The 27,510-nt window shown below is 43.5% G+C and overlaps 1 protein-coding gene across 1 annotated transcript in view; it reads right to left on the reverse strand.

Annotated features, from left to right (window-relative positions):
- Positions 1–3,794: 3,794 nt before the first annotated feature.
- Positions 3,795–27,510, reverse strand: part of cry3a (cryptochrome circadian regulator 3a) — a 40,297-nt gene continuing 16,581 nt past the window's right edge. Inside the window, exons 3-15 of the mRNA XM_030056409.1 lie at positions 21,847–21,955; positions 20,982–21,124; positions 20,691–20,875; positions 17,951–18,039; positions 17,095–17,235; positions 16,127–16,438; positions 14,671–14,822; positions 9,418–9,620; positions 8,180–8,302; positions 7,517–7,666; positions 6,250–6,330; positions 5,236–5,360; positions 3,795–3,926 (exon numbers count right to left, since the gene is read on the reverse strand). Coding sequence (XP_029912269.1) covers positions 3,918–3,926; positions 5,236–5,360; positions 6,250–6,330; positions 7,517–7,666; positions 8,180–8,302; positions 9,418–9,620; positions 14,671–14,822; positions 16,127–16,438; positions 17,095–17,235; positions 17,951–18,039; positions 20,691–20,875; positions 20,982–21,124; positions 21,847–21,955 — 1,822 coding nt within the window. The 3' untranslated portion in view covers positions 3,795–3,917. The remainder of the gene's footprint in view (positions 3,927–5,235; positions 5,361–6,249; positions 6,331–7,516; positions 7,667–8,179; positions 8,303–9,417; positions 9,621–14,670; positions 14,823–16,126; positions 16,439–17,094; positions 17,236–17,950; positions 18,040–20,690; positions 20,876–20,981; positions 21,125–21,846; positions 21,956–27,510) is intronic.

Genomic DNA, 27,510 nt, shown 5'->3' on the forward strand with positions numbered 1-27,510 from the left:
ATATCTCTATTTATCAGTGTAGCCCCTGCCCCCCCTCCCCCGCCCCCTGATTATTCCTGAAGCCAAGGGCAGTACAAACACAGTTGAACAAATATCAAATACTGTACACAGACACAAGTCATTACTTCTCCACTGAAACCGGGACGTTCTCTGGAGAGTGCAAACCGCCGTCTCACATCCCGAGGCCCCAGCCTGCAGGGTCCAGCTTGTGTTTTTCGATCACTTACAGCCAAATAAATTAAAAAAAAAAAAAAAAAAAAAAAATCAAATGATGGCAAAACGGTCTCGACCCGCCTTCCAGATGTTAAAGTAATTTCACCTGCTGTTTAAACTGTTTAAACTTTTGGAGTCGGAGATCATGTGACTGGATTTCTGTCTGATTCATCATTTCTTGAATATCCAAATAATTTCAAACTGTGACCAAAAAAAAAAAAAACTACACTGTTCAGATTGGCTCTTCTGCTGTAGCCTCCCTGATTCATCTTAAGACTTGCGACCTTTGCCTCGGGTCGGATCTGCTGCTGTAGTTGTAGTTGCAGTTTCAGTGTGTGGCCAGCGGGGGGCGCTGTGCTCTCACTGCAGACTGGGGCCTCGAGCAGTGGGACTGAATGTTGATGACACCGCTGTGACGAGACTTCACCGAGCTCCATTCAGCTCTCTCATTGTTAAGAAGGCTCTGTGTGTGTGTGTGTGTGTGTGTGTGTGTGTGTGTGTGTGTGTGTGTGTGTGTGTGTACAAACGTGAGCCCAGGCTGAGTGCAAGCATGTATTAGAGCGTGTGTGTGTGTGTGTGTGTGTGTGTGAGTAAGAAGTCAGTGTAGTTTTGGGTGTTGATTTTGTATGTGATTATGCTGGTGTGTGTGTGTGTGTGTGTGTGTGTGTGTGTGTGTGTGCATGTTTATGAGATACTTATGCTGGATCTTTGCATGTTTGTGTGTGTGTCGTGTGTTGTTACTGCATGTGCACGAGAAAACTGTCAAGTGTGAATGTGTATGTGTGACTGTGTGTGTGTGTGTGTGTGTGTGTGTGTGTGTGTGACACGGGGGATAACCAACATCGATGTGATCAAACATCCTGGAAAGAGAAGTTTCTCTGGCAGGACGTCACAGTGTCCTGGGTGTTTTTTTTTTTGTTTTTTTTTTTTATTTTTTTTTTCCTCGGGGTAAATCGTACATTCTCTGGTTCAAGTCAGCTGCATTCTTCTCAGCGGCGGTGGAGGTGATGGTGGCGGGTGGATAAAAACCTGAACACACACCCGACTCATCTTTCCCTTGACGTCACAGCGCCCCTTCACAGATTTACAGCCGCCGTCCCGCGAGGCGTTCGCTCCGATTTGCCTTCGTTTGATGAGTCAGATTCAAAATTTACGGCCGTTTTTTTTTTTTTTTTTTTTTTTTTTTTGTGGCGGCGTAACAATTCGGTCTGGATCGGTTGTAATTAAAACATTTTGGGGTCGCAAAACGGCACAAGTGTAAGTTAGCCATAATATATATATTTTTTTCTTTTTTTCTTTTTTTTCTTTTCTTTGTACAGTAGTAGAAATCTTTCAACAGGAGGTTAAAATCGTTCTGCTTTTGGAGGAATGTCAGTCTCTGTTTTGACAGGAATCGGCTCATTTGGGTCCAATGTTGCCTGTTTTCACTGTCAGCTCAACTTTTTCTTTTTTTTTTTTTTCCCATTCTGATTTGTTTTTTCATTTTTTGGTTTTGTAAGAAATCTTAGAAAAAACTTTGCAACCAGGAGAGGAGATTGCAGATCTTCCACTTGCGTCCTCTGGTCCGGACAGACGTGACCGCCTGACCGCTCCGTCCTCTTTGAAAACAAACTCCAGTGGTTTTGGTTGTCGCTCGTCGCACAGCAGCAGCACCCGGACTTTCAACGCCACAGAATGCCTCGGAAAACACTACAAAGTGATTTTGCTGAGTTTAGGAACCGACAGGCAAAAGGACTTGTGGAGACACTGTAGAAACCCGTGCACTTGTGTGCGACACAGAGGTGAAAATGTGACTGGGGCCGAGTTCAATCGAAACATCGCAAATGGAAAGTCTAGACTCGGACGGGCAGAGCGCAAAAAAAAAAAAAAAAAAAAAAGACAGAGAACCCAAAAATAAGATATGGACAAGATTGAAAAAAATGGGGGAAATAATGTTGGTTTTGTCCAAAAAACAAACAAACTACAGAACAGCCTCACCAGTTGTATTGGTATCAAGGGGAAACTGATCTACTCGTGGAGCTACATTGATCTTGTGTTAACTGATTGATTTTCCAACAGGAGTTATAAAAAAAAAAAAAAAAAAAAAAAAAATTCTGAATGTGTGATGAGAAGTTCTGAAATCTGCACCTTTGCATCTTGCATCCCTTCTCAACTCTTTGTGCTCAGAGGCGACGCACGGGTGGAACTGGACGTCCGCCTCCAAGCTGCATCACGTCTGCAGAGTTCGACCGCCCCCAAAACGAATCCACAGTTAACGCGCTGTAAACGCCTTTTTAAGACCGAGACCGGAAACCGGAAACCGAGCCGACTCTGCGTGTTATCCTCGGAGCTGCACGGATGTCTCTCAACGCTAAACTAAATCTCTTCCTTCCTTCCACGGGGGATGCTGGCCTGCGAGCTGGGTAAACACAGATTTAGCTGCCGATTCAAATCAAGTGATCGTATCTACCAGGCAGTGGTTGATGTTCCTGTTAAATCGAGCGCAGGGGACTGGAGGTATTTTGTTTTTCTGTTCTATTCTGGCAGAATAGCGTCGTCATGCACCGAACGGGCCCTCCAGCACCAGAAGACGGTCTTCATATTCACTCCCAGGGGAGGTGTGAGCAAAGACACCGTCTCACTCCAAATAAACTCCTAAAAAAAAAAAACTTTTTTTTTCTGGGTGTGTCGATTCTCGTCTTTCTGGAGGCGGGCGGCGGGGGGGGGATTAAAAAATAAAAACTGCTGGTTAACAATCTTATGAGCTTATTTACAAGCGTTCCATGACTGTGACGCCAGGATACAAGCACGTGCAATATCAAAAATATATATGTATAAACAGCACGCTTCCAATATACAGGCTGCAGCTGATAAGTCCGGATTTTAGGGCTGATTCCATGGAAACTAATAAAAAAAAAAAACCAAACAGGTAAACCCTGACAGTGTTAACTTGGCCTGGGACTGTTGTCGTATGTGCAGCTAAAAACATTCAGTGACTTACAGTGATAGCTGCTTCAGTGTTGGTTCAGTACATGTCGGCTGGTGGAGGCTGTGTTAAGACAGTGTTCTTACAAAGAGCTGGTCACGCTGGAAGTTTGAGGCGTTCAGTGACTGTGTCGACACCGTGTCAGTGAAGGCGTATCATCGTGTGTGCCGTCTTTACCAATAAATATATATACGCGTGTGCGGTTACAGGAACTGTTGGTAGCGGATATACAAAACAAACGGGTCGGGGATTTAACAGGGAAGATGTCCAGTCTGCCTGAGAGGGATTGGTAAGCTGCCATGTTGGTTATTGATCCATTTAACGAAAACAAAAACGACATCACTTGATTTAGTTTGTGTTACTCATCGCCATGTCGCAGCCACACGTCTAACCCTGATTCAGTTTTCTTTTTACACAGAGAGGAGTTTTGAATTTGATGTGTCTTCCAGTCATACGGAGCAGAGGGAGGACTCTGCTGCTTTCCCTTCAGGATGTGCAAAGCCCTTCAAGGAAGCCAAAAATCAAAGCCACAATCACATTTTCACCTTTGTGTTTACACGCCGGGGAGTTTTCTGAACAGAAGAAAAAACAACGTTTTTGGATGGACCGTGTTGGAGGAGGCAGCAATGTCTAGAGCTGTGTGTGGGTGGAGGAGAGGTGGCGATGTTTCGGAGTTCCTCTCTCTGCTGGCCAGATGGTGACTTCAGTGTCGACGCAGACAATCTCGTCTCCAGCTGCTCTAGGTAGTCTGCACACCAAACAACAAAAGACGGTGAATATTAAGAACCACACACCAGGGGCGGATCTAGACAAATATTCATGGGGTGGCATGGAGACTTTAAGGGGTGGCAGAAATATATATGCTGATTTAATACCAAACGATCACATATATCAGTATTTGCTTGGAAAACCCCCAAATGAGGATATTTTAACTCAAAAACATTCTATTATTGTGGTACACGAGTAAAGCATTGAATAGAAAACCAAAAGGTGGCATTAGAAATATTTATTTATTAATTTATTTATCAACCCCTTAAATAGTGGGAGTGTCATCTTTTGCTGCATTTACTTGCACTCGGACATTTGAGTCTCGTAACAGCGAGTTTCCGAACAGCCACAATTAAAAAATAAATAAATAAATTGTCTGAAATTGGGGTGGCAACTAGGGTGGCAAGGCCTTTTTCTAGGGTGGCAGCTGCCACCCCCTAGAACCGCCTATGCCACACACACACTTTTCTGGAGGCAAACAGGCAGGTGAGGCATTAGCCAAACCAAACCGTGTATTTTCATCATTAACCAACCAAACTTAGACAGCCCGGTTCTACTTTCATCAGCCATGTTGACCTTTTGATAGCTGGCTGCTAACAGTTTATATAATGGTAACTGAAATATTAATTTTGTGGTGGTATCTGGCATTATGAATGACTGGCGGCACTGCTGAGTATTTATTATGTGCAATATTAAGGCCGATGTCTGAAGTTAACTTGGTGACTCACCTGCATATGTCACCATTTTCAATTCATTTTTGTGTGCAGACTCAGGTTTAAAATTAAAATTTGCTCACGTCGACGGTGGAATAAGTCACTGTGACTTGTGTAACAGGATTTAAATGATAAGAGTGCATTTTAAAACACTGACTGGCTCATTATGTTCACAAGGTTAGAACAGGCAAAGACTGTATAAAGAAGGAAGGGACAATACGACGCTGAGAGCGGGCCTCATTATATAAAGTGTGTTTTCCTCTGTAGTTTAGAAACTGTGTCCGGTCAAAGAGTTTAAATGATGTATGCATGGTGGTTTATAGTGGAATTTTCCATGCCCGACCCACTGACGTCATTTGTGGCATCAAAGTCTGGCAGCGGTGCGAGCCTGGAGTGCTTTCGCTCTGACGTATTGTCCCGTCCGGCTTTATATGTCCCCTGGAAACCCGATGTAAACATATGAGACACGTCCAGACTGTTTTACAGAGCTGTAAAATAAATCAGCTCAAGCTTAAACCCACTTCCACCGCCAGCACGTATCCAGTGCGGAGACAAAAAAACAGGGAAAACACTGACCTCTGCGCTCTGCCTCTGCATCTTGTGGACAGAGCACGCTCCCGAATCTTCCTCTCCTGGCCCCTCTCGTTCCGACTCGCGCTCCCGCTTCCCTGTGATGCTGCCCCCGGTGTGCAGGAGGCGTCCTGCGCGGCAGAGCAGGCCGTAAGAAAAACAATACATTAACAGCTACAGTGCTCTACCATGTGTTATGTGTGAGCAGTCGTTGAATACGTGTTTATATTCAGCAGCCACTTTGGGGCACGTTCCCAAAATCTGTTCGCCACTTGAATTATTTCTGGGTTCCCTCTCTCAATTAGACATCGATTTTGAGGTGTGATGAACTTAAAGGGCATAAAACTGGTGTACTTCAGGGTATACTGTGTGTTGTATTTATTGTATATTGTTGAATTTATGTATTTATTTATTGTATTTGAGTACCATGGTGGAGTAGCACTCTTAATCTTGTTGTATTGTAATGTAGAATGACAATAAAGGCATTCAATTCAATTCAATTCAATTCAATGAAACATCACAGCGGTCAAAATGAGACATAAAGCTGACCTCATATTTTAGCCCTGATATTGTCAAGAGCAGAAATCCCAGTGAAATTCATCTGAAAACTAAAACTTCTGCTCCATCACACGGCTTTGCTCAGGATGGGAAAAGTTGATCCACTGATGAATTGGGGGGTCTATATTTTAAATTTTAAATCTCACTTTATATTTCTCAACTTCCAAGGATCTTTAACAACTTTAACAGGTAAACTCGATGTTTAGTCACAGTTTAGCAGTGACGGGTAAATAGCTGGTGGTCTTTTGGTGCAGATTCCCATTCATGTTACATCCAGAGGCTTCAAACAAATATTTTCAACTTCACGATATTATTTCTTTTTAATTCAAAAACATAAAACTGCACGATGGTTTTTCGAAATCTTCTGAAAAATCATTAGCACTGAAAACTAGAGAGGGATGTAATTCCTATCAGACAGTAACATTAGATTGTGTGTGTGTGTGTGTGTGTGTGTGTGTGTACCTGGATGCTGAGGCACAGCGAACTCGTGGTAGAGTCGGCTGCTGGGGACGGTCTGGCTGGGGTCTGGCACTGGGTGGTAACCTGCAACACACACCGAGGATGGATAGATAGATAGGTAGATACTTTATTCATCCCGCAGGAAATTCGTAGTTTTTCAGCAGTATCCACAGATTACAGATTAAATAAATCAATAAAAAAAAAGATAAAGAAATAAAGAATAAGATCTAAGTACAACAGAATAAGATCTAAATACAACCCAGTGTGCAAGAAGCAATGTGCAAAAAAAAAAAAAAAAAAAAAAACAGAAAAAAACGTGTGCATGGGTGTATAAATGTGCATTGAGGTAGGTCAGTGTGCAAATTTAGAAGAAATATACAGTATACACATGATAAATAGCAGTAAGCAATATAAACACTATAAACAAGGATTATTAAAAAAAAAAATAGAAATATGAACAATTTAAACAGAAGTATGAACAATTTAAACAGCAGTGGGAAAAAAAAAAAAAAAAAAAAAGTGGAGTCGCTGCTGCATCAGCACAAGGGCTCCTGACGCTCTCAACAGAAACATTTTTCTCACAAAATTGAAGAAAAATGAGCTGCTGGTTCAAAGTTACTCAAATTACTTTCTCACACTGTCCTCCTAGAGTTATTGCTGCTTAGAAAAAATATGACATAAAATTCAACTATGACTATGACGGTCGTGAAAAAGCTTCATCTGCCAATCAAAGAAGACTGGCAAAACCCTGTTGGCACCACGAGCCCATCAGCTTGAGTGAGGAATGCCCACAAGGACAATGAGTCAGTTCTGAGTCACCTTCATCGATGGAAACACGACCTGGAGCAGTGATTCTGTGTTGAACTGTGATTTGAGTTACTTCAGATCAGATCAGAGTCACAGAGGTAAGACTGTTGGCTTTCTTTAACTCTTGTTGTTCATTCAGACGCTGCTGTTCCAGCTCGCCGTGCCAACAGGTCGGCTAGTGTTTATATTGCTTACTGCTATTTATCATCTGTGTGTACTGTATATTTCTTCTAAATTTGCACATTGACCTACATCTATGCACATTTTATACACCTATGCACATTGCACATTGCTTTTTGCACACTGGGTCGTACTTAGATCTTATTCTTTATTTTTTATTTATTTAATCTGTAATCTGTGGATACTGCTGAAAAACTGCGAATTTCCTTTGGGATGAATAAAGTATCTATCTATCTATCTATGAAAAATGCTAACAACGTTAACGTGTCAGAGGACAACGCACCGTGTGGCTGTTGTTGTGGCAGCGGTGGCGGCAGCTGCAGCGGCTGTTGCCCGACGCCGCTGGGCCCCGGCTGCTCCTCGCTGTCGAAGTTGAGCAGGATGCTGCCGCTGCCGTTTCCTGTGGCAACGGAGCCCCCGGTCACTCCAGGCACTGGAGGAGCACGGGAAGGAAGAAGACATGTGGGTGTCATTACCGGGCGTCGGGTTCTGCCACTTGGTTCTTGGTTTTGTGGTTTCATGCTAACTCTCCTTATCTATACAATCATGTATACACTTCAGTTCCATCTGTATATTGTCATATTCATTCCATCTGTATATTTTCACATCTCATATCTCTTTTCCTTAGGTTAGCCCTTATTGTATATTTTTAGTTTTTAGTCTTTATAGTCTTTATTGTAAATATTTAGTTAGTCTTTATTGTATATATTTAGCCTTTATTCTTTTTTTTTTCTTTATTTAACTTTATTGTATGTTTCTACTGTTGCTGCTGGAACACCAGAATTTCCCTGGTTGGGATCAATAAAGTATATCTATCTATCTATCTATCTACTGGCTGTCTTTCCCAAGCACTCTCCTTCTTGTTCATTTATCATATATTTAGAATTATTAGTGTGAATTCAGCTCCCCGTGGCTCTGCATGATGATGTCAGCTGTGTTTACTCACAGTGTGAGTTGTTGTTGTTGTTGTTGGTCCCTGGCTGCTGCTGCTGCTGCTGCTCTCCGGGAGAGTAGGCCATCATCCCTCCGTTCCCGTTCCCGTTGGTGGACGGCACTGACGCCAGCAGGCCTACAACACAAACACAGTGTCACGCCCACGTCTACTGCCTTTTTAATGATCCATGAAGTTCCTGACATCACAACATTATTACACAGGGTATATGCAGGAATCTTGAAGTTAATTTTAATACCTTTTTAAGACTTTTTCAAGACCCTTTCAATCATTTTTAATACCTCACCGCACAACAACAGAGTACTTTTTACCACGGATCTTTTGTAGCACAGAGGAGATATGTTGCTCAAACACTCAGTATGTAGTGTTAGTGTGTGTTTATGAGTAGAACATAATAAATTATCTTGAAGGAGTAGATGCTAAATTATTATTTGTTTTAAAAATGTAAATTAATTATCAAACAAATAAGTCGAAGTGATACCTCTTCTCTGAATAGACAAGCTAAGCCAGTGTGCTGCTGTTAGCCAGTGAAAATAGAGCGGAGTGGCAACTCTTCGCTTTGTTACACAATCTATGTCAGTGCGCTGCTGTAGCTGGAAAGTTTCTCTGCCTTTTGGACTCGTACGGTGCCGGTGCAGGTGTTGGAATGTTTTTTTTTTTGGTGGTGCAGGTGCAGGTGAAATGACTGGAGGGGTTGTGCCACCCAGATTTGCTTCCCCCCATGTAATTTTCCCCAGACATACGTTCATATTCCACACAAAAACAGCATTTAATTCAAATTATGTCAAATTCCGCGTTAAAAAAAGATTCCTTTTTATCTGGCTAACTCCGCGATTCCGTCCGTGATTCGGCCCTGGTTAAGTTGAACGCATGGATTCATGTCACATTTCGGTGCGTTCATAATAAGCACTGGGAGCGCCAGAGCGTACTTTGTGCTTCTGAATTTCCACCCGCCCGCTCGCTCTGGCGCTCTCAGAGACAATTTACGAACGCACCCACAATAGCCTAGTTTTTTTTATGTACCTGTTCATCTTTGTTTTTTAATAAAAATGAATAAATTCACACACTTTTATGATGTTTTTGGGACTCAAACTCTTGGACAGTTAATTCAGAAAAAATACTTTCAAAATTTAAGACCTTATAAAGTCGTGATAAGACTTTTTAATACTTTTCAAGACCCCGCGGATACCCTGTTACAGTCGCATCACACGTTCGCTGTGTCCGGCTCTCACCCAGTCCTCTGTATCGGCTGAGCTGCTGGTAGATCTGCTTCATCCGCTCGATGTTGAGCCGGCTGGCCTCGGCGTGGTGCACCATGGGCTTCGGGTAGTGGACGCCGATGATGCACTTGGCGGCCGCCTGCACGGACTCCGGGGCGTTCCACGGATCATAGATGAACTTTGCGGGGAAACCTCGGAGGACAGGTAAGTAACGTCTGGAAGCACAGGGAGACATTAGATATGCCGGCTTGCATCAATAAAACGTGGAAGGTTACAGAAGAAAAGGATGGGTTGAACGTGATCCAGGCACGCAAAGGGCTTAAATCTGCATGACAGTATATTTTGATATTTGAAGTATAACTTACAGTGGATCAAATACTTCCACTGCTTGGTAGACTTGAAAATACATGTAGTTTCTACTATTTCAAAGACTACAAGTTGAATCTGTCGTAGTTTTAAATATTCTTAAAGGTAGCATAAGTCCTATGTCAACATATGTGTGCATGCATCTAGCTATGATTATGAGATGGTCAAAGTTTGTTTCTACTTTGCTTGGGAATATCATACTGTATGTCATAGATGAAAAGCATCATTGCATAACAGATCAGCTTCACAGTTTTCTTCTTACAGCCCATGTAAGTAATTAATAGGAGCGTCTTCAGCACTTCATGCTTACAAATACTGTGGAAGATAGTTGCTACGAAATGGATGCTATGAACACAACAGTACATGGTAATGTGAGTACAAAAAAATCACTGCTGCACAGCTTTGACTCTCCTCTAATGGACTTCAGAGGTTGTGGCACTGCAGTCAGTAAACTTCACAGTGCGTCAGGTCTATTCTTTCGACACGTGGTGGAAAACGAAGGGGGGGCTGTGGTCCCAAGCAACACTTAAAGTTAGCCTGCGAGCAGACACACAACTGCCTCCAGGGAGATAAGAGCCAATGAAACCACTAACTGCAGCAAGGCAGGGCATCCACATCTCATTGTACCATTCCAAACAGAGGTTTTTTTTTTTTTGTTTTTTGTTTGTTTGTTGTTGGTGTCATCGTGGATTTGCTCCGTGTGACAAGGAGAAGCCACCTACCTACTTGGTCCGACCTTACCGACTCCGAGGAGGGGAGACAGACAGGACAGAGGAGGGGGGCGTGTGGAACTGTGGAACTGTGGGAAACGGCACAGTGCAGCGCTGAGAGGCAGAGAGAGAGGGGTGGGGGGGTGCGGCCTTGTGGACTGACAGACTGACGGATGGCGCCCCGGTTGCTACGGAGATCGCCCCGCCGCTAGAGAGATCGCTGCCGATTGGTTGAGGTCGCTAGGAGACGGCTACTGTAACACCCAGTTAGAGAGGAGAGTGTGTTGACCCCGCCCCGCCCCGCCCCGCCCAGCCCTCCCCACCCGGCCCCTGAACCCCACTCCCCGCCCCCACCACCCAACCCTGACCTGAGCGGCTGTATAGTGACAAAAACTTCTGCCACCGAGAGTCACTTCCTGTTTCACTTCCTTCGGTTTTACAGTTTTGAAAAAAAATTTACATTTAGTCACCGTTTGGCTGCTTCTTCATCTGAAACGCACTAAAAAACGCATCCCGGCCAAAGTGTTAATCCAGAGCTTCCCGCTGACTCACTCTAACCTCACAACTCAATGTTCTGTAATTTGAAATATTCCAGTCAATGACAGAAGTCTTCCACTATACCGCACAGCTCCAGGCCCCCTCCGCCCCTCCCATCCCCCCCCCAGCCTCCCTCCCGGTGATCAGACGGTGGTGGGATGAGGAAAGAGCTCATGCCTTCTCCCCCTGCCCCTCAGACTGTGGTGGTTGTCTTTTAAGACGTCAGCAGGCACCAAAGCCCCCCTTTTGCTGACTGTCCCCTCCCACAGCCACAGCGCCGCACTCTGGGCTAGCCCCCTAGGGGGCCCCCTCGTTTCACCAAAAGGGACCACAACCCTTTCGCCAGGAAGATCCGCGGCCTGCCAGTAGCAAGAGGTCCTACAGAGAACAGCGGGTGGTTTGTGTGTGTGTGTGTGTGTGTGGAGAGGTGGAGGGTGACAGAGTGTGTGTGTGTCTGTGTATGTCTATATATTCATGTCAGAAAGTGAAACTGCTGTGTGTGTATGAGGAAATGCAAGAGGAAACATGACATGTGGTGTGTTTTTTCATGTTGAGTGACAGGATGGATACATCAGGACTCGTCAAGGGGCTGAATCCATCGCCGGTTATCTCTTTGCCAATTTAAAAAGGACTTTATTTTGGCAATTAGACGTCTACCTACACCATTTACAGTGTAAGGGGATTGAAAAAGTACCACAAACAGTCACACTCTGAAACATCCCTTTGTATTTTGTTCTCGTTAACTGAGGAAGAGCATCCTGCACACACAGAACAAAATGTGACTTTTGCATTAAAAGATGCAGATGTTTATTTATTTATTTTCAGGCAGAGTAAGCATCTGTGTGCTCTGTGACACCCCCTCCCAAAACAAACGGATCAAAAGACCGACGGCACATTAACTGCCGATGGGAATATCCGGACATATCGCGCAACCCTGATGTGAGGATGAGGATATTATATGTGTGTTGTGTGTGTGTGTGTGTGTGTGTGTGTGTTTCTGTGTTTGCCAGCCACTGCTCCAGGTCCGCCTGAACCGGCAGGGCTGCATTCACATAAGCAGAGCACCACTGAACATTTCACAAAGGGTTGGACGAGGGGCTTTGCCCAGCGCCTGGACGTCAGAGCGGCGCGGCGCGGCGCGCGGTCCAGGTAACGCCGACGGTTACCGGCCCCGCCCGCCCGCCCGTCACACGCAACAGCAGAGCAGCAGCTGGTCCAACGCCTCTCCTCACTACCCTTCGGGGAATGCCTCATAGTCCTCTACCTATCGAACGCAGGCAAGGCGCTAGCATTTCCCTACCAAGCGGTCAGAATCCCTTTTGACAAAATGAGACGCCACCGAGTGCCAGGCCAGCCCGGAGGGCGACGCTGGGGCGTGAGCAAAGCCCCGTCCCTCAGGGCTTCACAGGTAAGTAAAAAAAAAAAAAACAAAAACGAACGGCTGTCGATTTCTCACCTCAGTCCCCGGGGTGGGAGGAGGGTGTGACAACGGCCAATCATCTTAAAAGCAATCAACTACAATGCACGAAGGGGAGAGGGATAGCTGAACTTTTTACCCAATCCCCCAAAAAACAGAGAAATCAAAAAAACACATATTAACACAGAGCCACATTCAGAAAAAAAAAAGAGAGGAGAATTCATCTGCATCATTGTAGTCATTATGATCTGTCGCCAACAGCCACACAGTCACACACACACACACCAAACACCTACAAATAATAGATAGATAGATACAAATGAAGTACAAAATATTACAAAAAGACGTGTGATGCTAACCAACGTGCTAAAGGTGGAACAGAAGAGAAAATGGTCAGATGGGCAGAAATAAAAGAAGGAGGAGAAGGAAGAAAGTCGACTCGTTCACTCACTTACCCAGAGATCTGGAGGTTCCTCCTCTATCCCTCTGTCTCTCTCTGCTTTTGTCCTGTAAATTTAGCCTGTCACGGTGGAGGAGCTGTGTGTGTGTGTGTGTGTGTGTGTGTGTGTGTAGGCATGCATGTCTGTCTATTTATAACCATTAAGAGTTTTACTCCAAAATAAAATATCTACCAATTAGCACAACACAGACAAAATAAAACAAAAATGAAAGTTATTTATGTGTTAACTTGAGATGTGCTGCATTTGCATTTGCACTGTTGTGAATATTTCAGGCAACATTTCTTTAACCAAAATGTTTACACCCTCATCTTTAACGAAATACTCCCTTTTTCTCCTCTAGAAAACTGTATGGAAACGTCTTGAACATCGACTGTTTCTCACATGAGGGACGGTGTTTTGACATCTTCTCTGAAAGACGTTGTTGTTAAATTTTTGAGGGAGGATATCCTACACATTTAGCCCCAGTTTGACCTGCATCCCGAGGACCAGACTGTCTACCGGGGGGGTTCAAAGGGACGACGTCATAGCTCCGGCTTCCTTCGCCTGTTCTTCCTCTCGGCGCCGCTCCTATCCCAAAAGCCATCCGACACAGGAAGCAGCGGCTTAAACGCCTGTCGTGATTTCCCACATGACTGAACTGCGTAATTACAGCTTTGAATGTTTGACTCCGCCAAAATGCTACACAATGTTAAGTCATCCATAATGTGCGATGTGCGCAAAACTCTTTTGAGGTCATTTTCTGGAACGTTTGAAATGTCACGCAATAAAATGAGTGAACTCTGGAAGCCAGGGAAGGGTTTATTGTTTTGAACCGGGCCGTAAGACGAGCCCGCCAGACTCTGTGACGCTGGAGACGACCAAACCCACGCCGCTGGCCCTCCACCAACCACACTGAACATATGTCACTGCCTGGTGCACGTAAACTAGGTCACTACACTGCAAAAACTCAAAATCTTACCAAGATTATTTGTCTGATTTCAAGTCAAAAATGTCTTATTCCTAATCAAAATATCTCATTACACTTAAAATAAGACATGATCACCTCAGACGTAACTTGTTTTTAGACAATTGTCTCTTGTTTCAAGTGAAAATTTGCTTGTTTCATTGGCAAAATTTGTTTATTGTTTCTAGCTCATTTTCACTTATTTCAAGTGAATTTTCACCTTTTCCACTGGCAAATTTTGCCAATGAAACAAGCAAATTTTCACTTGTTTCAAGTGAATTTTCACTTGAAACGAGTGAATTTTCACTTGAAACGAGTGAATTTTCACTTGAAACAAGTGAAAAATGTCTAAAAACAAGTTACTTCTGAGGTGATCATGTCTTATTTTAAGTGTAATGAGATATTTTGACTAGAAATAAGACATTTTTGACTTGAAATAAGACAAATAATCTTGGTAAAATTTTGCGTTTTTGCAGTGTACAGCATGACAGAAATGATCAACAGCTTTCATGGACATGTAAAGCTTAGGACAAAAACACGGAAATAAAACTGAAAAAACGCCAACTGCCCCTTTAAAAGGCAGACGAGATCTAGCCCCCATCTATTACCTTCTTAAAACGATGGCGCAAATGTACATTTAAATGTGTGTGGATGCGTGTGGATGTTGGTCCCATGTGTGTGTCCGTTAACTCGATGCCTGTGTGTGTGTGTGTGTGTGTGTGTGTGTGTGTGTGTGTGTGTGGTGGAGAGAGACAGAGGAAGGAAGGATACCATCCAGTGGGGGGGGGGACAGCGGTGGCACCAAGGAGCGCTGCCAGGAGAAGTACCCACCTGATGAAGTCCCCGTTGGGGTCGGTGCGCCGGCCGAAGCCCACGGGGCAGTAGCAGTGGAAAAACTGCTGGAAAAAAGAGCTGCAGGACAGCCACATCCAGCTGCCTGCGTTCACGCTCCAGTCTGCATCCAGCAGCAGCTCCTCAAACACCTGCAGAGTACAGAGCAGAGCCACACCTGAGAGGCCGTGTGTTACTGAGGCTGAGCCCTCTGCCTCTCTCAGGGCTTTCATCTTTTCATCTGACATCATGAAATCTACTGGCACTGCAGCTCCTTGACTGTTAACTGCATTTTATCACATACGACTACAACTGTGCCGTTTTCTGTTTCATCGCTGTGTATCTCATCTGTATTGTGGTAAACACACCTGATGTGCATGAAAATAAACACACAGTATACACTCGAAGTTTGTGTTTCTAGAGGGTAGTACATTTGTCCCTCGCTATAACGCGGTTCGCCTTTCACGGCCTCGCAGTTTCGCGGATTTTTTTTAGTGCAATTTTGCATGCTTTTTTTTTTTTTTTTTTTTTTTTTACAGCGCATTGTGTTCTGCGTCCTGATTGGCTAAGGGACTGTAGCCCATTGTCAATCAATCTCCTCCGTGCCGTGTCTCCTGTACAGTACAGAATGCGTTCATTCTATAATACTGGACTTATTTTTCTACGAAGGTTTGAACTTTGAGAGTTTAAACAAGAGAGAAAAGTGAGAAAGTGTTAATGCCTGTCTGAGAAAAGTGTATAAAGTGTGTAGTGAGGGGGTTTTACAGCCTTAAAACATCTAGAATAATTGTAAAAAATAAAGCGGACTACTTCGCGGATTTCGCCTATTGCGGGTTATTGCGGGACCACTGTAGTCCGTTTGTACAGGCTGACTGAGTTCAAATGAAGTATTTTGGGGTAGAGAGAAAAATCTAAACTTAAAAAAAGGATCAAACCCAATTATTAGCTTTCACTTCTAATGAATAGTATCTTCAGTGAAATGACATTTATCCACACGGCAGCAGGGAGTCTGTTCACAAATCTGACACTGATGATGTGAAGTATCTAGCAAACTAACCAGGGACTGGAAGATTTTTTTCCATTGTATGAAACCAAACCATTGATAATGAAAGAATAACTGAGCTATTGAACAAATGTAGCCTGTGCCGCCCCCCCCCACCCCCTCCCTCATCCCACACCACCATCATCATCTCACCCTTTTGAATGGTTCTGCCATTAGCGAGAGCCCGTCCCCCAGATTCTCATTTGCTTAATAAATTAGTTTTCTTGCTCAGCAAATCTCATTTATTTTCAAATTAGTCTTTCCTGATGGAAATGATCTCAGGTTCACATTCCCAAGTGTGAACATGACCTCTGTCCCTCCTCCACAGTTCCTCCCCTTCATCTTAACCTTCATCCCTCCCTCACAGCCTTACAATAGGTCTCAAATGATCCTCATCTCTCCCTCCCTCCTCACCTTCATCCCCTCCTCCCAGCTGATCCACAGGTCCCCTCTGGTGAGGAAGCAGGCCACGGCGTGCCTCGCCAGGTGGTGGATCCAGCCCTCCTGCCTCAGCTGGGTCATGATGGCGTCGATCCAGGGGAAGCCGGTCTTGGCCTCGGCCCACTTGGCCAGGGCCTCGGGGTTCTTGTCCCAGGGGATGCGGACACAGATCGGGTTCCCTTCCATTTTGTCGAAGCGCGGGTTGGTGGTCGCCGCTGTGTAGAAGAACTCGCGCCACAGCAGCTGACCGTACAGGGAGAGCGGAGGAGAGCTGTTCTTCTTCACCTGGATAAAAAAAAAGTTGACAGTAAACATGGTTGCTTCTGTTTTTTATGTTGGAGGCCTGCCTAAACCTTTTCTCTGCTGTACACTGCAAAAACTCAAAATCTTACCAAGATTATTTGTCTTATTTCAAGTCAAAAATGTCTTATTTCTAGTCAAAATATCTCCTTACACTTAAAATAAGACATGATCACCTTAGAAGTAAATTGTTTTTAGACAATTTCCACTTGTTTCAAGTGAAAATTCACTTGAAACAAGTGAAAATTTGCTTGTTTCATTGGCAAAAATTTGCCAATGGAAAAAGTGAAAATTCACTTGAAATAAGTGAAAATTAGCTAGAAACAAGAAACAAATTTTGCCAATGAAACAAGCAAATTTTCACTTGTTTCAAGCAAATTTTCACTTGAAACAAGAGACAATTGTCTAAAAACAAGTTACTTCTGAGGTGATCATGTCTTATTTTAAGTGTAATGAGATATTTTGACTAGTATTAAGACATTTCTGACTTGAAATAAGACAAATAATCTTGGTAAGATTTTGCGTTTTTGCAGTGTATTCTCCACACAATCTATCTATCTTTATCTGTATCTTTATTTTCTGTATCTCAGCCTGACCTCTGACCTCCCGGTGAAAACATAATTTCCCGTGGAGACACTGACCTTGCGGTAGAGGTCGGTGAGTTTGAAGTAGAAAAGGCGACAGGAGAGGCAGCCGAAGCGGAGGTAGGGGCTCAGGCCTGTTGGGCTGGCCAGCAGGGAGTTGGCATTCATCCTGGGCCGCTCAAAGTTAGCCACCCACGCCTGCAGAGAGACAGGAAGGGAGAGCGTGAGGGAGGGGGAGAGGATGGGAGGAAGAATGACAGTGACAGTGGGGCATATTTATCAAAGGTGTATTTAAAATAAAGTGATTTATAAAAAAAAACAAAAAACAAAAGAAAAAATACGTCTATGCTTGTTTGTCTGTATCAGTTCCTGGATAAGTGTCCCTGACCACAGCTACACAAAAGAGGTCTACAAAATCCACAATGAGATTACATTTTTTTTTAATGTTATTTATCTTTTATGAATTCAATTCAATTCCAAAATCCTCCTAATTGTACCTTATCCACCTCATTTATTTTGCCCGAGCACTTCACCGTGTTTGTGAAGCACTCGGGTGAAAAACTTGTTTTTGTTTTTAAGGTGCTGCTTCAATGAAATAAACTTAACCTAAGGTGTGACTGACCCTGGATTAAAGAGCCACTAACCGAAGGAAATATTTTTAGGGGATTTTAAGGAGTTTAGTGTTTCAGCCACAGAGCTGGAGGCAAATGGGCCAAAACGTAGGGACTGGAGGTGGATGATAAAATTAAAGTCATTACTAGGATGTAGGTGATGATACAGACATGAGAGTGGTCACGTGGTCTTCAGTGGTCTTTCTGTGATTACATTTATAGGATCGAGGTCATGTTGTGTGTATGTGTGTGTGTTTGGACTGCTTGGAAACCATATTAAATACATGAGGTGTAATACTGACTTTTCTCTCCAGATGACGCTCTATCCTGGTCAGTGCCTCAGTCTCCCCTCCTGGCCAAACAGCTGAAGGCAGGCCCTCGGTGTCGAAACCTGCAAACAGAAAAACATCATTTTGAAAAACTGCCTGGATAAAACCAGGATTTATCTGGATGCTTGGTGGACAATCGAGCAGTCCAGCTGCAGCACAACAGGTAGTTTAATCCGGACTAACAGCTGTTCCTACACAGCTGGCCATGTTTTATTAGTTTCCTTGGTAACCAGGATGCCAGTAAGAGATTTTTTTTGTTGCTTGTGTGTATATGCTGCTACTTCTCACACAATACCCATGCAGTGGTAGCTGCTGGGCAAAAGCCGTCAGCGGAACGGCTGCTGAATGACCATCACACTTGTAAACCAGCTCAGCTGCTGCTCCTTTATCGGGGAAACAGTGGGAAACTGTCACAGCCTGTTCGTCCACGCTGCCAGAACTAAGCGTCACAACATGGGTGGAGGGGCTGGCGGTGCTGAGCGCCACAACGCCCGCCACCTGAGACCAGGAATGACGGCAGAACGGGGCCTGAAAACTCTCCTGTCCAGAGAAACCTTGTGCTGGATTACTGAGCGATTTGCACCCCACACTGCTTTCTGTTTTTGTTGTTCTGTCACATGTTGAGACTTGCTTTTAATGAAAAGTGCAAATGCAATTTATAATCTATTATTGTTACGGCACTGCCATTACATAAAGCTAACGCTGCATGTCTTACATAATCCTGTGTTTGCTTGTGTTCAGTGAGGGGAGAGTTTGAGAAATCTGGTGGGTAGTCCAGGGTCAACGAGTCTTCCAATCAGCCTCGAAATGTCCACAAAGCTCTTAGAAAGTGAAGAGCACTTTGATTCTATTTAATATTTTCTTTCATATCCAAAATAATATGTAGCTAAAATGAATAAAAACAGCTTATTCATAAATGAGTTCACATATCCTGTATCTAAACGTCTGCAAACGTTTCCCCAGTTTTCTTGTTGCCTGGATGGTCAATAAGGCAAATATTAGTTGAAACTTTGTATTGTTCCCATGCAGGGATATATAGCAGGTCTAAAGGTGTCAGAAAGTTAAAACAAAACTTGAAAAAATGACCCATTACATAAGTTTTTAATTTAAGCTCCTGAGTCGCTGGTGTCTTTCCTGAAGGTTTTTAAACACAATACCCGACTCCACTCATAAAATGGAAATCAAAACTACTTGGATGACAGCCTCCTGGCAAACCCATATTAATTATTTTTCCTGGTATGAAATATTCTGCGCAGGACTCTCTTCTCAGTGTATCGGCCCCTTGGCAGGTGAGCCACAGAGTTAATTTCAGACACCGCTCCAGGTGTGAGCAGCAGATGGTCCAGCAGAGCATGAATGGACTGCAGCCTTCTGTGAATGGAAACCAGACATCTGCACGGACATGTAAGAGGTTTAACGTGTCACCTGGCCGATCTAACACTTTTAGGACATTTGGAACATCCTTTCATTGAAAAACTGAATAATAAATGCTTTCCACAGTGAGCTGTACTAGAGGTCCGTGACAGTGGTGCAATTCTGTATAATTCATTTCATCCCAAGATAATCTCTGTCATGTCAGCTGATCCAGGCAGTCTGTACATTTTGTGAATCAGTGGTACAGGTGCAAGCAGCAGATGGTATCAGAGCAGTAAGAGTGTGAATGGACTGCCGCCTTCTGTCAATGGAAACCAGACATCTGGACTGACACTGAAAGAAGGTTAATCCAAAGGTCAAGTAACAGGGGTTTAGATGGTATGCACCTTTAAATAGAGAAACTAGACATCTGGGATAACAGTGGAAGAGGGTTAACGTGCCACCTGATTAACCAAATGGTCAACTAATTGGTTTAGGTGGAATGTGCCTTTAAAAAGAGAAACTAGACATCTGTACTGGAAGTGTGTTTATCTGTCCCGTGGCTAATCATATGTTCACAATAGCACTTTAAGAAGGCTGGCATGTTGCTTTGCCAGTGGAACAGTGGGAAAAAAAGGGGGGAATGAGCCTTTATTCAACCTCACAGTGCAAGAAGGCTGTTGTGTCTGAACACAACCTCCTCCAGTGTCCTCATTACTCCATTTTTAAAACTCTAAATGTACATGAGAACTTTAAAAATGCTGTCTGATGGTGCTCATCATTCAAAATAAGTTGAATTATGTCACATGCAACAGGTCAGTCATGGTGGGAATCGAATAGTAACTGGCAGAAATCTACTGCTACTCTACTGCGATTTTGCCTTTTAACCAAGGATTTGCTAATATGGCTTGTCAGAAAAAAAAACAAAAAAAAAACTGCAAGTCAGTGGAGGAAGGTCTTCAACAAAAAAAAAGACATTGAGATAAGTCATTTGATGAGTTTTTAAATGCAGTTCAAGAGGATTTCAATTCAATTTTTAGCCATTTTGGACCAACAGGACACTTTGTGCCCAAAAGCTTTTGGATACTGATCATTTTATTGCATAAACTGTCCGATATACACGTGTGCATGTACATATTTGCAAGCATGTACGTGTGTTTTTACAAGAGGGGCTGTATAAAAGTGTGCATATTTAAGTTTGTGTGTGTGTAAGTAAATCTAGGCAAGTTTTCATACGAAACGAAAGGTGTGTGCACCTTCCTGTGTGTGCGTGTTTATTTGAGTGTATCCACAGGTGGTTGTGAGAGAAAAGTCGGGTCTGCATGTGTCTGAAAGTGCAGACGTGTGTTCGTTTTCTCACCCAGCTCCTCCAGGGACGGGACGCCGTACTTGTCTCCGTGGTCCTCAGAGATGGGGGTGACGCAGCGACCCATCAGGGCGTCTGACAGCGTCTCCACGGGCAGCTCCGGGGGGTCCAGTCGACTGATCAGGGTCTGGAAACGCTTGTAGGTCAGAGGAGGCTGCCCCCCGTTCAGCTCTATGATCCTAGAGAGGGAAAGGGATGGGAATTAGTTAATCGAAATGTCCTCCAAAAATGGCAGATATTTTGGGATAAATCTCAAAATCCACATCCGTAAATCGCCCCACTGACTTGTCCAGGTCGTAGAGCGTGTGTGAGATCTTAACGATGACCTCCACTCCTGCCTCCATGGCCAGCTTCTTGATGGCAGCATCTCTCTCCTTCCCGAACGGCTCCGAGTCGTACTCGAAGGTCAGCCGAGAGATCTTCCACTCCTGACAGAGAGAGAGAGAGAGAGAGAGACAGAGACTTTAGACTATATGGCAAACGGAGCACATTCAGGCAACATGATGCACGTTCTAGTGGCCATATTGGCGATCCTCTGGTGTGATGTGGAAGTGAAAATGTTTTGCATGTCAGCGATCAAGGACAGTTTCAATTCCACATCACACCAGAGCTGAATGCATTTTCATATGTGCGACAACAGAATATGGTTCACATGAAAAAAAATGTGTTAATTTTTGAGATGGACTAGACCAATGCAACAACAATTTGATCAACTTTGTGTTTAAAGCAAAACTGAACTTTTGAGTGTTGGGTTGTCGAGTTCCCTGGGTGTGATATGCATCCTCCATTATCTTCCCTCATCTGCTAGTTCCTCATACTGTATTTGTTTATATATCTAGATGTATGGTACAGCGTGTGCCGCTTATCAAGGCTGAGTCCTTATCAAAGTGGCCTGCATTCAAATCCGAGCCCTGGCCATTTGCTGTTCGTTAACTGTAGTTGAACACTAGTTATTATAGCAAGTAGACGTCAGCTTTATCCACCACATAACCTTAACACTAATTAGTCGGCTGGCTAGATTGCTACCTTAGCATTGCAAAAACCAGTGATGTGTGCCTTTTCAAGCTACAAGGTGTAGATGCTGAAGTCAAAGGAAAGGCTAACAACGAGATAGTTTAGATGTTTGTTTTTTTTTTCCCCCTCTGCTGACCTTGAAAAGACGTGGGAACACGTTGGCTGGCTGGCCTCTGATGACAAAGAGGCGGGAGTTGAGCTTCCGGAGATTGGCATCCAGATCCTCCAAACACTGGAGGAGAAACCTGGCAGGAGGAAGACGAGGAGGATGAGGACAACAAATTCATCATTTATCTGTCCAGAAATATATATATATATAATGTATACGTTCAAAGAGAAAATCCTGATGCTCAGTGAGCTTTTCTGCACAGACTGTAAAATGACCTCCATCTCTGTTCACTTTTGTTTTACGATCATGAAGGACTCTCTCATAAACTGAATTAACTGTAACAAGCCTGATGCGGAAACCCAGCGGAAAACGAGAATCAACTTGTTGTGTGCGACCTCTTTGTTTCAATGCAAATATGAAGAACAGTTTATGTGACGTGAGTGTGCTTGAGAATACAGCACATTAATTGACAATGGCCGGTATTCATGAAAGAATGAAGCCAGTGGGAGCATGAGGGGCTGTGTGTGTGTGTGTGTGTGTGTGTGTGTGTGTTTGTCACTGATGAGAAGCCAGTGACACACATGTAAAAAACAAAAAAAACTAGTTCCCTCTCTGTCAGACAGACACCTGAAGCTCCTGTGGACTGACATTTATCGTCTCTCTCTCTCTCTGCATACTGTCCTTCCATTATTTCAGTGCAGAGCTGCAGAGATTAGGCGAATAATCGATTAGTTGCCTATTAAATTAATCACCAACTACTTCGATTAATCATTTTGAGTCATTCTGCAGCCCAAGGTGACATCCTTGGGCTGCGGGACATTGTGATCAACATTTTTCCCCATTTTTTGACATCTGATGGACCAAACAACACAATCGATTAATGAGGAAAATAATCGTTATGTAGTGCTTCATCTCTACTTATTTTTTTTTTTATTTATTTTTTTTTTTTTTTGGTGATCACATTTTTTTTATTTGGTTTGCTTTTATAACACCCAGTGTATGGGATGCAGCATTAGACATAATACAAAAACAGATATACAAACAATAACAAAAAAAAAAAAAGGAGAAAAAACATAAAATCAAACAACCGAAAGCAATGTGAGTATAAATAAAAATATACATTATTCGAAATAGCATGTATTTACGCATACCCACATCCACCCCCCATACAAACTTTCACATACATCTATCACATAAATCAAGTATTGAGTCTTGACTCATGTGGTTCATTTACTGTAGATCATTGATGCAGAGCTACACACACACACACAACCACACACTCACACACACACCAGTCCACTCAGCCCAACCACACATACACTCTCACACAACCTCTCCATGCCTACATCCCCAATACCTCCCACCCCTGATATCCGCAACGATCTTAGCTGTCAATTGACTATAACTGACCAAAAATTAGATACTGTTTTGCATGGAATAAAAAACAAAACAAAAAGTTATTATGATTTATTTCTCACTAGAACTAATACTTCCTTCCAGGCCTCAAGACTTTTGTGCCCCACTCGATTCATCTCTACTTTCATCAAAATCCTCGTTGGTTTCTCTGAGACAGACATGACTGGTGCTGGTTAACCCTGACGAGGCAGACAGACGGAGGCCAGCCATGCAGACAGCCGGGGCTACATCATCAAAATATCTCTTTTCAAAATCGGCCCTGCTTTGCATTTTCGTGAATGTGATTTTGCATGTGGCCTTGGCAGCAAACATTTGACCCAAATAACCAGAATTCTGCGTTTGCCCTGTTGTGCTGCACATATGATAAAAGATCAGCACCACAAGTTGAAATACACGTCACTTAGGGACAGCGGCGGACGTCATTCAGGAAAACATTCTTTAAAAAAACAAAAGGGAAAATAATAAAAAAGGCTTAGGAGGAATGAGTGTTCCCAGTCCAACAGGGAGTTATTATCTCTGCCAACCTAAAGGTCACAAAGGTTTTTGACGTTTCTGCCTCTGAGGGTCGGTTTGAAGGTCGTTTGTGACGCACCGTTTCTTCTGCCCTCGGGGCCGGACCAGTCGCAGCGGACTGTTCTGTTCCCGGAGCGTTTGAGAGGGCTGATCTGAGGACCGTTCCGGGGGGAATCTGTCCTGGGATGGCTGCGGAGCGGTTACCAGCGGTTACGGAGGACGAACCCTGACGCTGGCGGCGGTAACAACACATCAAACACTGCAACTACACTGCTTCCTCCTTCTTGGCACAACCTGGTGCTCGGCGGACAGGAGACCACACACTCCAATCCGATTCCCCTTTTATGGCATGATTTCCATATCCCACCGCCCCCACAGATTCATATTGTTCTTTGTTTTTCATGTTCTTTGTCTAGTGAAGGATGAAGAGGCAACTCTTATCATTTTAATTTGCAGTCACTCCTCCTCACTTTGTCCTCCCTTAAGACGAGGAACAATGAAACAGTGTGTGACGAGCTCCTCTTGGCGTGGTGAAAATGTACATGATGCGTCATTGAGAAACATCAAATTTAAAAACCTGCCACTTCTGCTATTACTCGAATCAACCTCAACTGCCACTAGGCCTGGGCAATATGGATAAAAAAATTTAAAAAAAAAAAAATCAAAATCAAGTCTGTTGGTGCTTTCACAAAATGTTAACATACAAGAGATTTTTGCTAAACATTAATTTATAATGTTTAATTAATTATTAATTAATTTATAATGATGACCAGGAGGTTGGTGCAAATCATAAAACAGCAAGAACAGACTAACAAGTTCAGACAGCTGCATTTCTTTACAGTCATGCAGCCTTTGAAACACTTATGCCATATCAGGATATCACAATTTCTGAAGTGCCAGATGGTATATAGTTTCACATCACAATATCGATAACATATTTTGGATTGTTATCTATTTATTTTTACCTTTTATACCTCATCAGCATCAACCTGCTTCCCATACACAGCGTGGGAAACAGGTTGTTGGCCGGTGAGCAGCACCAATGTTTATTTGCTGTACAAGACTTCCTCGTCACTTTGAGATCTTTCATTCTAACTGGTCGGTGCCCTGAATTCAGATTTCCTGCAAAAACTGTCAAAACGGATGTGAGGATGGGCAAAAACTACACATTTCAGGTACTTTATGAACACCGTGGCTGCTGGTGTTTCATGCCAGGTGATGTCTCTTACAACAGGTGGAGGCATCACCTGGCACCAAATGGCAGATGGCGGTCTCAGCAGCACGCCGTTTACTCTTGGGTGTCAGGTTTTACACAGATTTGGGTCTGGTGTTAAGTTATTCTTTAATCTTTGTTCGTCTGTTTCAGTTTCCACTGGGCATCCTGATCATCCTGGAAGGGGAATCCCTCGCTCCGATGCCCTTCACGAGGTTTTTTTTCCATCTTTTTTTCCCCTAACAATGTCCTCACAGTTGTTTCAGTGATGGTGTTGTTTTTGTTTATTGTTTCTAGCTGCCAGCTTGGTGAGCCACTGGAAACTGTAAATGGAACTAAGGCACATGGAAATACACGGGATCTCTTGACTCACCTAAACTCACTCACTGCAAAAAGTCAAAATCTTACCAAGATTATTTGTCTTATTTCAAGTAAAAATGTCTTATTTCTAGTCAAAATATCTCATCACACTTAAAATAAGACATGATCAGCTAAGAAGTAACTTGTTTTTAGACAATTTTCACTTGTTTCAAGTTAAAATTTGCTAGAAACAAGAAACAAATTCTGCCAATGGAACAAGCAAATTTTTAATTGTGACACAAGTGAACAAGTAAAAATTTGCTTGTTCACTTGGCAGAATTTGTTTCTTGTTTCAAGCAAATTTTAACTTGAAACAGGTGAAAATTGTCTAAAGACAAGTTATTTCTGAGCTGATCATGTCTTATTTTAAGTGTGATGAGATATTTTGACTAGAAATAAGACATTTTTACTTGAAATAAGACAAATAATCTTGGTAAGATTTGACTTTTTGCAGTGTGGAGCTATTTCACTCACTCCGGCACTCTCAAACACACAGAAACCACCTTTGATGTTCATGTGGGCGTTTATTACTAATGAGTATTATGGATGATTATGGCTACTTTAGTCAATAAGCCGTCTAGACGAGGCTGTGTTCAAGTGCCGCAGCCCGATCAGAATCAAAATGTAACTGCGCCTAAAATAAATCGGTTGACTCCGAACTGATCCACATCTCAGACAGTCATTCATTTATTCAGTCAGTCAGTCAGTCAGTCAGTCAGTCAGCAGATCAACTTTCCTGTCTAGACTGTGTTCTGCTCTGTCTGACCCCACACAAGGATTAGACCGATATATTAATGTGCAGATATATCATGCTGATATTGTCCTTTTTTTTTTTTTTTTTTTTTAATAAAAATGAGACATCGTCCAGGCAGCATCATCCATGACAAAATGACAGGAGGTGAGGAAATAAACCTGTCATGAGCTGTGCTTCACGCTGCCTTTAGGAGCGGCTAAAAGTAGCCTGTGCTTCCGTGGAGATTCTTACAGTGCTGTTTCCACCCGAACAAGAATAAAAGTCAGAGGGGACGTACTCAATCCTTCTAATTTGTGCCTTTTTATAGGGAGGATGATTGTCAAATTATTAGCAGAAAAAAACAAATCCAAAACTATCGCAACCAGCCTTCATATTTGCTGCTGTTGAACCCTGAGATCAATTGGCCCTCCATCTAGACGGCTGTGTTCGCCTGTCCTGACCCCGGCGGCAGAAGCGGGCGGGCCGGCAGACAGAGCGGTCAGACACAAAGCCAGCCAGACGGTCGTTCAGCCAGACTGTGTCCTGTTCTGTTCTGTGTCTGACCCCGTCTTCCTGATCATTAGCGGCGGCGGCGGCGGCAGGCTAGCTGACATGCAAAGCTGCGTTTGGTCCCAATCCCCACGCAGACAGACAGACACAACACAGGCAGCAAGGTCACACACACACACACACACACACACACACAAGCGCGCGCGCCAGACAGAGACACAAGTTAAGCACCGGGCTGCTTATGTGAGCAAAGTAACAGGCTGAGTCGGGGCCTAGTGGCTGCAGAGACCGTCCTGTAAATGAAACGTGCGCAGGTTCAACTCCTGCAGCGACCAGTGTGTCCATGTATCCTGTGCAAGTGAAGGACTCTGCTGCTCCCTGTTGAATTAGCTTCCCTGAATGAGAGAGCCTTCTAACGGCCTCTAGTAGAAATGTAGGTCAAGTGTGTTTTGTCATTTTGTTCCTTAAACAGAAGTCCACACGTAATTAAATTTCAAGGTTCTGTTTTAAAATACACTAAAGCTCATGAATATAAAATGGTGAAACAAATAAATGTGTTTCACTGAAGGAATCTGAGCGACTCTGATTGGCCGACAGCAGCAGCTCCTCCAGTTCAAACGAGGCAAAGCGCTGAGTGAAGGTTTTCTACTTCAGCTGCTGCCAACTGTCCTGACTGGAGAGATTTCATTCACTGCACGGTGAGATGAGCCAATCAAGACTAAGCCGAGTCTGAAACTGCCAAAGAATCGATTTTTACAAATGAAACAGCTTTAAATTTAACCCAGAGGCCCCACAATATGACAATGTCTCGATGCACGATATGATAGTATTGTATTTTTAAACATTTTGCCATATAAAATACTGTGCTAAAATATACAGCGGTCCCTCGTTAATCGCGGGAGTTACGTTCTAAAAATAACCCGCAATAGGCGAAATCCGCGAAGTA

Source organism: Myripristis murdjan, chromosome 7, assembly GCF_902150065.1.
Source record: "Myripristis murdjan chromosome 7, fMyrMur1.1, whole genome shotgun sequence".
Classification (NCBI taxonomy): Eukaryota; Metazoa; Chordata; class Actinopteri; order Holocentriformes; family Holocentridae; genus Myripristis; species Myripristis murdjan.